Source organism: Conger conger, chromosome 12 (assembly GCF_963514075.1).
Source record: "Conger conger chromosome 12, fConCon1.1, whole genome shotgun sequence".
In the NCBI taxonomy this organism is placed as follows: Eukaryota; Metazoa; Chordata; class Actinopteri; order Anguilliformes; family Congridae; genus Conger; species Conger conger.
This window is the reverse complement of record NC_083771.1, coordinates 16,421,556-16,431,334: the sequence shown is the minus strand read 5'-3', so window position 1 is coordinate 16,431,334 and position 9,779 is coordinate 16,421,556. Positions and strand designations below refer to the sequence as shown.

At 47.4% G+C, this 9,779-nt stretch overlaps 1 protein-coding gene across 1 annotated transcript; it reads left to right on the top strand.

Moving 5' to 3' along the window:
* The first annotated feature begins 3,239 nt into the window (after nucleotides 1-3,239).
* Nucleotides 3,240-5,168, top strand: LOC133141511 (protein TonB-like). Its single transcript, XM_061262082.1, has 3 exons — nucleotides 3,240-3,305; nucleotides 3,698-4,736; nucleotides 4,983-5,168. The coding sequence occupies exons 2-3, from the start codon at nucleotides 4,371-4,373 to the stop codon at nucleotides 5,166-5,168; spliced, it is 552 nt and encodes a 183-aa protein (XP_061118066.1). The 5' UTR covers nucleotides 3,240-3,305; nucleotides 3,698-4,370.
* The last annotated feature ends 4,611 nt before the right edge of the window (nucleotides 5,169-9,779 follow it).

The following is a 9,779-nucleotide window of genomic DNA, read 5'->3' as shown; positions in this document are numbered from 1 at the left end:
AAATACAAGTACAGCTAAGGAAGGAAGATATAAGAAAAGGCAAGGCCCTGTAATTGCGTTTGATAAGACATGGTGAGAAATCTACCCGAATCTGAATTCACCTTTCGGCGACACTATCCGTGACCGTGTCCGCTGTCCGTGTTTCTCATTTCACCGCGCTGAAGACGACACTGACGGGAATTCATGTGAGGGATTACTGCGCTTTGTGTGGCATGAGAGAGAATAGGCTTTCCTTCTTGTCTGAAACCAGCTTCACCGCTTTCTCGTGGTGTTTGCACTCCACTCTGCATTAAATCTTCCCCTGTCCCCCTGGTAGACAGACTTTGCGCTGGGTTCAGTGACCATGGGCCAGCATGAATACAGATCAAAGCTAATACGGCAAACAGAAAAAAACATTGCATCCAGTTATGTATTCAAGCATCTTCAGCTATCAAATTATGTAATGGTGTAAATATGTACGTATCTAATGATCATGAACACATTATGCTGGTTTAGTGTTGAAGTGGAGTCACACAGTGTTGACCAATGAGAGTCCCTTGGAGAGAGGGGAGCTTGTTGTGTGTTTAATGATCGCTTCTGTGCTGTATATTACATGAACACTCAGTCAGTAAAGGGCAGATATGGGTATTAGTCCAAATTACATTTCACTCTCACAATGGAAAGTACTTTTTCACAAAACAATATTAACTTCTGTCCTCGTCCTCTTCTGTCCGCTGATAATATGGGATCTGATTCCTTTTATTGGAGAGCACTCTGTCATCTTTTACAGAAGCTAAATCAATTATATCAAGATTAAGGTGCGTATGAATGTTCAGAATGCAGCTCAGGCCAGGTAGTGCGCAGTATGGTGGAGTAAATGAAGCTAAAGGACGGAGGAGGTGTGAAAGGGCACTGTGATGTAGTTCCCTGTGCACAGAGGAGGTGTGAAAGAGCACTGTTATGTAGTTCCCTGTGCACAGAGGAGGTGTGAAAGAGCACTGTTATGTAGTTCTCTGTGCAGAGACAGTGAAAGAGCGCTGTGATGTAGTTCTCTGTGCAGAGACAGTGGAAGAGCGCTGTGATGTAGTTCCCTGTGCAGAGACAGTGAAAGAGCGCAGTGATGTAGTTCCCTGTGCAGAGACAGTGAAAGAGCGCTGTGATGTAGTTCTCTGTGCAGAGACAGTGAAAGAGCGCTGTGATGTAGTTCCCTGTGCAGAGACAGTGAAAGAGCGCAGTGATGTAGTTCCCTGTGCAGAGACAATGAAAGAGCGCAGTGATGTAGTTCTCTGTGCAGAGACAGTGAAAGAGCGCAGTGATGTAGTTCTCTGTGCAGAGACAGTGGAAGAGCGCTGTGATGTAGTTCTCTGTGCACAGAGGATGTGTGAAAGAGAGCTGTGATGTAGTTCCCTGTGCAGAGACAGTGAAAGAGCACAGTGATGTAGTTCCCTGTGCAGAGACAGTGAAAGAGCGCAGTGATGTAGTTCTCTGTGCAGAGACAGTGAAAGAGCGCAGTGATGTAGTTCCCTGTGCAGAGACAGTGAAAGAGCGCATTGATGTAGTTCTCTGTGCAGAGACAGTGAAAGAGCGCAGTGATGTAGTTCCCTGTGCAGAGACAGTGAAAGAGCACAGTGATGTAGTTCTCTGTGCAGAGACAGTGAAAGAGCGCTGTGATGTAGTTCCCTGTGCACAGAGGAGGTGTGAAAGGGCACTGTGATGTAGTTCCCTGTGCACAGAGGAGGTGTGAAAGGGCACTGTGATGTAGTTCCCTGTGCACAGAGGAGGTGTGAAAGGGCACTGTGATGTAGTTCCCTGTGCACAGAGGAGGTGTGAAAGGGCACTGTGATGTAGTTCCCTGTGCACAGAGGAGGTGTGAAAGGGCACTGTGATGTAGTTCCCTGTGCTTGCGGAGACAGGTTGAATCGAATGTGCTCAATATGAAACCTTCTCATGCTTGTCTGCAAACGCAATACCACCAAAAATAATGTCTTTTTTTTCAGTCACCTTTACCCGTAAAGAGCATCTGTGTGTCATAAAGAGGTCATTAAACAGATTAGTGTTATTATTATTTGGCCAACAAGTAAAGTGAGACTATAAAGACTATAGTTTTTGTTTAGCTTCAAATAAAGTTATGTTTCCTCATGTTAGTTGGAAATTAGCATGTCATGGGAATTAGCATTAGCGTACTGCATCTGAAAGAAGAAACTTAAGAACTTAAAGCTTAAATTTAAAGTTGATGTATTCTTCAAGGGTTCCATTTTGATCTATGTGATCACTCTGGGACTCAGAACAGCATGTACCTCTAGGGTCCTCGTCGCACTTGTCCCTGTGTTCGATTTGCACTTCATTGTGCGTCGCTCTGGATAAGAGCGTCTGCTAAATGACAAATGTAATCTAAAGCTGCTGGAAACTTTATTTAAGTTTATGTTTATTTTGTAAAGTTACTTTTGGTGCCCTAAAAATGTATAAAAAGTGCTGAAATTCCAACAAGGTTCACACAATATTGATGTAAGTACCCTGAAATTCCATTCTTCTTAAACAGTCATGTTTACTGTTTAATTTCAAATCCAGTGGGCTGCACCGCAGACCCAAAAGAACAGAAATGTTGCAACTGTCCGAATACTTACAGACTGCACTGTACATTCTTTTGCTCTTTTTCCTACTGCCATTTATTTGTAATCCCTGTACCCTGTGAGATATGATGCACTGATGTGTATCGGCTGAGAGCTTGATTTGCCGAAGAATCTTAACCACTGTTCCTGCATTTGCCTCAGAAGAGGCACAAGAGTGGCTGAAGAGCGATGATTGTGCATGAGAAGCACCCTTCAGGCTGCAGAGCGGTCTGGCCTAACGATGCTACAGGATTGCTCTGAGAATGTTGGAAGTACCCGGTTGTGTGTTAATGCAGTAAAGACACGCGCCTGTGTCGTGTTTTACACCCCTCGCACTCCAGCACGCCCTGGACCGGGTGGTTCTGAGTTTGAATCCCCTGTGGCTGATGTGCCTGTATCAGAGCTGATCTGTGACTGTACTGGATGGGGACAGAGGCAGGGGTGCGGTGTGAACGAACGGCTCCTCTCTCTAACCCGCTCGCTATTCCACAATATGGAAAACACCGCTTTCGTGACATCCTCCAGCCGCTTCCTGCGTCCCTGGGAATGGGCAGTTTCAGCCAATCACCTTTGAGTGTTTCTACAGGAAGTGCCGTGCTTCCTGTTTTCCCCTGGCTTCCTGCCATAGGCTGGAGGTCTCTGCGTTGCTGTGGAGAGCCACAGACCCAGGCCATCTCTGAGGGGTTATTCTGCACAAACCAGCATTGTCTAGCTCAAGTGAGTCAAATTTCTCTGTTTTCAGTGAATTCACCTGTTAATGTATCTACTTAATAACTGTGGAACGAGTCGTGCTGTGCGAGAACTACAATTTATGTTTCCCACTGTAATTGTTTGTGCTTTGTCATTTGTTTTTGTAATACTCAGGAGTGTGATGAGATTTTTTGGTAATATTGGGTAACGTGTTCTAAGATTTTGCTGCAGACCTGAATTATGTGTATTAATTAAACGTACCATCATTATTTCATATCTTAATTTTTTTATTTTTTATCTTCGGTACATTGCTCTTTCCTTGAGACTTCTCTGGAAATTTCCTCTTGGTGGAAGCCAAAGATTGTAACAATGGTGATGATGTCATAACCCCCTGACCCCTCCCATTCTTCCTGTCTCAGCGGCCCCATGCGCCACGCCCATCCTGCGGTAGCGGCTCCGTCTTGCTGGTGGTCTGTGTGATGGGCGTGTCCTCCAGGCCCCAGGCCCCGCCCCCCTCTCCCTGGCTGAGGTCAGAGATGCCACCCCACCACCTCCCGGATTCAGCCGCATGAATACACCCAAATGGTCACACACACACACATACATGCACACGCACACACGCATATAAACACACACACGCCAGCACATGCAAGCTCAGACACACACACTCCAGCACACGCAAACACAGATACACATCTCTTCCCTGCAGACAATGGAGCCCACTTTCGGCATAGGGTAACAGTCAGATAGATTGACCTCTTTGGCGTTACTGAATGCATATATGTCAAAGTCTCTCAGCAGTCTGAATTCTCTGATTGTACCCTGGACCAGTACCTGGATTACAGAGCTGCATCTGGGCCCTGATTGGACAGTGGAGCAGTAGCAGTGCTGTGATTGGACAGTGGAACAGTAGCTGTGCTGTGATTGGACAGTGGAACAGCAGCAGTGCTGTGATTGGACAGTGTAACAGCAGCTGTGCTGTGATTGGACAGTGGAACAGTAGCAGTGCTGTGATTGGACAGTGGAACAGTACCTGTGCTGTGATTGGATCCCTGGAGCAGTGAGGCACAGCCAGGACTGGTCTGGGCGCAGATGGAGCAGGTCACCAGTGTGGTTCATGTGCAGATATCCGGACAGCCCTCCCCTGTGGCCCTCCCCAGGTCGAGGACGGACCCTGGGGCTTGGCTGGGCCCCACCCAGCCCTGCCAGCAGCCGGGAGCAGTGCCGGAGGCCAGCCTGGCCGTGGTCCTGGCGGTTTTAGCGGTAGCAGTGATCCTCATCCTGCTGTGTGCCGTACTGCTGCTCTGCTTCCGGCAGCGATGGGCCGAGAGCAGCTCCATGCAGTACATCAACTTCTACCACTCTGCCCGCTACACGCTGAAAGAGCCCTGTCCCTCACCCCCACAGCCTGGCCCCAGGGCCCCCACACTGCCCCTGCCACCCCCACCCACCCCTACAGCCTCCTGCCCCACACCCCAACCAAGCCCCTTCCCCCCCACCACACCCCAACCAAGCCCCTTCCCCCCCACCACACCCCTACCCACCCCCTTCCCCCCCACCACACCCCAACCAACCCCCTTCCCCCCCACCACACCCCAACCAACCCCCTTCCCCCCCACCACACCCCAACCAAGCCCCTCCCCCCCCCCCAAACTCCAACCAACCCCCTTCCCCCCCAACACACCCCAACTTCCCCCCTTCCAGCCACCCCTACCCCAGTTCCACCCACCCACTCCCTTCATCCACACCACCCCCCCCAGTCCCCTCCTGCCGGGGCAGGACATGGGGGTGTACGCCCGGATCGGGGCGATGAGGAGCTCCAGACCGCCCAGTGCCAGTGGGGGTGGGACACAGACGCAGGTCATCCTGTTTGAGCACTCCTCTCTGTGACCCTCTCGGCCACCATACCGCCATTTTGTCTCCCCCTGCACCACCAGCGCGTCCTCTGCTTTCTTTTCACCCTCCCTCTCATTCCCTCCTTCCATCTCTCCCTCTCTCTTCTGTCTCTTTCACACTGAGCTAATCTTCTACCTCTCCCTCTTTCTCTCCCTCCCTGTTTCCCTCCCTCCTTCTCTCTCTCACCCTCCCTACCTCCATCTCTCTCTCCCTTCCTATCCTTCCATCTCTCCCTCTCTCCCCTGTCCCTCCATACCAAGCTCATCGTCCACCTCTCCTTCCCTCTCCCCCTCTCTCTTTCTCTCACTCTCTCTCAAACTATCACTATTCCCATCTCCAGCGGTGCCCAGGACTGCATTCTGATGACACAAAGAAAGCGGAGACCAGCTTGTGTAGAGACTCCTCGTAAGAGCTGTTCCGTAGCCCTGTACCTTTTGCAGTGATGACCCCATCTGCTCTCCCCAGCGGAGGCAGCAACACACATTATCACCTCCAGCAGACATCCATACAGCTCCATCCAGCGTTACACCACAGGGGGACCTTCCCACAATGCACCATGCCAATATGACACTCGCTCAGCTTTGTGCCAATTACACTTTTCCTTTTCACCCCCGGGGGGGATCCTGCATCCCACAATGCAACAGAGAGAGAGAGAGAGAGAGAGAGAGAGAGAGAGAGAGAGAGAGAATCATGTGCAATGTAAACATCAATATGTGCCTATAGCTTTGAAATGCTAATGTCTGTTTGCTGACTACAACTTGGATATTGACACTGAGCTAAATTAGCTCATTTTCATCTACTGATTGGCAAAATGACCATAGAAAACGTGACAATATCATTGTGGAAAGATTAGGTTTGAGTGCCACTTTGTACTCTCGGCCTCGATGACAGCTCATTTGCTGACTTGGCAAGTATGATTTATGCTTTGTATTTATGATTGTATTATTATTAAATTAATGAATATGAAATGTACAGAATAAAACATTTTAGCAAAGAAAGCATGGGATGATTTTAGAAATGTTTTTTCCCATTTTTCCATTCAAATTTGATCTAACTCTGTCAGTCTACAGCAGAGGGGCACAGCAAGGGCCAGTCCGCTTCAGGATTTTGTTCCAACTTACATTTTTTTTACATTTACATTTTAGTCATTTGGCAGACGCTTTTAATCCAAGGCGACTTACAAGTGCATAGGTTCTACCACAAGTCAAAGCATCACATCCAGAACTAGGAAAATACACCTGGACTGCTGTTCTAAACATATGCTGTTCTAAACTTCTGCTCTTATGTAATTTGTTAAATAATGTCTCTTGCAGACATTTGTATATGGACCAGCTATAGCTAGAGCTGTATCCTAAGGATTGTACTGTGCTCAAGTACAGGGAGTGAACCAACAATTTACAGAGCTGTCAGAAAAATAAATTAAAGTAATTGGGTGGAACAATAACCAGCTGGCAAGCCGGCCCTCCAAGAGTTGTGCACCCCTGGTCTCGAGAAAGCAGACACAAAGCATTGGTGAAAAGCAGTTTTGAGGTCAGACCACAGATTTCCAACAGCCTTTAGGTCTCAGCTTTGGCTGGGCCATTCAAGAGTACCAACCTTGTTCTTAAGCCATTCCTTTGCAGTTTCCTCTGTATTTTTCAAATTTTTCACTTGACTTAGACTCCTGTGCAACTCCAGTCACAAATTTGAGTACTTCACGTTGACTGTAAAAGGAGACTTTACTTTGACTAAGATGGACGAATCATTGATTGGATTTTCCATAGGTGACTCTAGAAACTTGGGAAACAGATGTTTGTGAATGTGAATGATTCAGAATGATTCATTAACTGAGGGCTTTTTAATTGGGTGGAATGGCCGAGCCTTAGCCAGGAACTGAACCAAACTGGTACTGAACTGCAGAACCTAAAGAACGCCCAAATAACTAAGAGCCTAACTTCACTCCAGAAATGACCGTGACAGAAATGAGGGGTGGCTCTGTTCACTCTAGTAAAAGCAAACAAGGTTTGTTGAAATTGCTAATCTTTCCCTCACATAATTCAATCAAAATCCACATTCACTCATCATTGAGTGCCAAGAGGCACTTATCACAGGCCACAATCAATAGCTCACAGCTCTCCAGTGGGGCCTCCTCTACCTCAGCTGTGACATACGGGTTCAACCACATCCCCAGCAGCCCAAGGTTTCCCCAGAGTAACAGAGAGAGCTGTGCTGACTGCAAGGAAACATTACATTACATCTTATCCAGAGTGACGTACAGTTGATTAGACTAAGCAGGAGACAATCCTCCCCTGGAGCAGTGCAGGGTTAAGGGCCTTGTTCAAGGGCCCAACGGCTGTGCAGATCTTATTGTGGCTACACCGGGATTAGAACCACCGACCTTGCGTGTTTTTATCTTAACCACTACGCTACAGGCCGCCACAAGAAAAAGAACCTTCTGAAGATAAGGTGATGATCCCCACCGGCATATTGTTCCACTCCAGTCCAGAATGGCTGCAGCTCAGCCCAGCTGCTAATGGGGTGGAAACTCCAACCCAGAGCGCCCCTTTCCCCGTCACTGCTGAACCTCAAACACAGAGGCCCCTTTCCCCGTCACTGCTCCACTGTCTGCTCCAGGGAAAGAGGAGAAAAGGATTGAGGACCAAAAACACTTCAACAAGCGTCAACGCATGTCATGTCAGAAAACCCCCAGGACAGGAAGAATATGTGACTGCACAGCTGTTTCCCTGAGTAATTATGCCCAACATATGGTTATAAGACAGTCACACATTTCAAGTTGTGCCTTAAGTCTCGCTATGCCTGGTTTTGGTTCACTCTAACCGAGGTCTTTAAAAGCGAGGTAGGCTATGTGTGCAAAGTGACTGACAAACATAATTTCATACAGATGAATCATAGTGTCGAGGCTGCACTGGTGGTTTGGGGTCCGGCGATGGGTACCACGTGAACTAGATATGACTTTCATGGCTGTAGACATCTGATCCCTTAATGCCCTTAATCACCTTATCTGACCTGTGTTCTTGAAGTTTGTCACGATGACCTTCAGTATGCACTTCTACGTTGCATTGGATGAAAGCGTCTGCTAAATACATGTAATGTAATGTAATGGGAATAGTTGAGCGAGGGTGGGGTCACTGGGTGCCTCAGTGCTGGCCTGGTTTGAGCAGGGGAGGCAGCCGGTGCAGACTGGGAGGTGTTGGCTCGTCTAAGCGTTTGGTGGATGGCAGCCTGCCTGGTCCTAATGGCCCTCTCCAACCACAGCTACATGCATTAGCTGCATTAGTTATCTCCTCCCAAGCTAATTTAACATCATCTGCTCTTGAGGTGCCATAGATTCCCCCACAATGACTCTGCACATCTTGAGAGAAGCTTCTTCAGATGAGTTTGCTATCCTCTTGCATTGCAGGCGGGAAGCGGGGGCACAAAGCCCACAGCTCTTAAAGGAAATGAAAAGAAGGCAATGGTTGGAAATGATTGAATCCAGCTGCAACACACCCACTGATACTATAATCCGGCCCATTTTCTACATGCTGTGAGCTGTGTGCTCCTCGCCTCACATCACAAAAATCCCAAATTCAGTAGCCACGACCAGTGCACCCATGCTATTCATTACGCCCATGTACCACGCACTATTGATTCTGGAATATAGAGCTGAGAAAGAGAGAGAGTCAAGGAACTTGATTTCTTGGAATACAGTGGGGTTACTCTTATGTTTACACCCTTGGTTTAAATGTCCGTTACAATGAATCTGTATGTGATCAAAAGCAAACCTGAACTCTAAATGCTACTGAGTTAAACATGATAATTTATTTCTAAAAAGATTGCTTTATATTTTCATTTTTTACTGTTTATAAATATATATTTTAAAAAAATGAAAATGGCTCTGTGCAAAAGGGAACCCTTTTGGATTATTCTTTGTTACTTTTTAAAGAGATTACTAATGCCTAGACCCAGGTGATGTACTTGATAGGGTCAGGTGAGTATAATTCCAAGGCTGAACTTTTTATTCTCAAGTAACTCCATGCCTTATAATGTATCCAACTGCAGTGGCTGTTCTTTCGGGTGTTAACAACCATGGGTTCCTCTAGACAGTTGTCCAAGGATTTAAGAATGAAGATGGTTAATTTCCACCAGGAAGGAGAAGACTACAAAAAATGTTTCAAACTACCTATTTCCACTGTCAGAAACATTATTAGAAAATGGAAGACACAGTTGAAGTCAAAGCAAGATCTTGAAGACCCAGAAAGATTTTAGATAGAATGTCCTGAGACCTGGTGAGAAATGCTCAGAAGAACCCACACATCACTGCAAAAGAGCTGTGTAGCGGACACAGGTCTAGCTGTTCGCAGGACAACAATACAACATACTTTAAACAACAAAGACCTACATGGCTGAGTTGCTAAAAAAGAATGACCTCAACTCAAAATTAAGCGTTTGAAGTATGCAAAAGAGGCGGCATGGATGGTGCAGTGGGTAGCACTGCCGCCTCACAGCAAGGAGGTCCTGGGTTCGAATCCCCGTCGGCTGGGGCCTCTCTGTGCGGAGTTTGCATGTTCTCCCCGTGTCTGCGTGGGTTTCCTCCCACAGTCCAAAGACATGCACGTTAGGCTG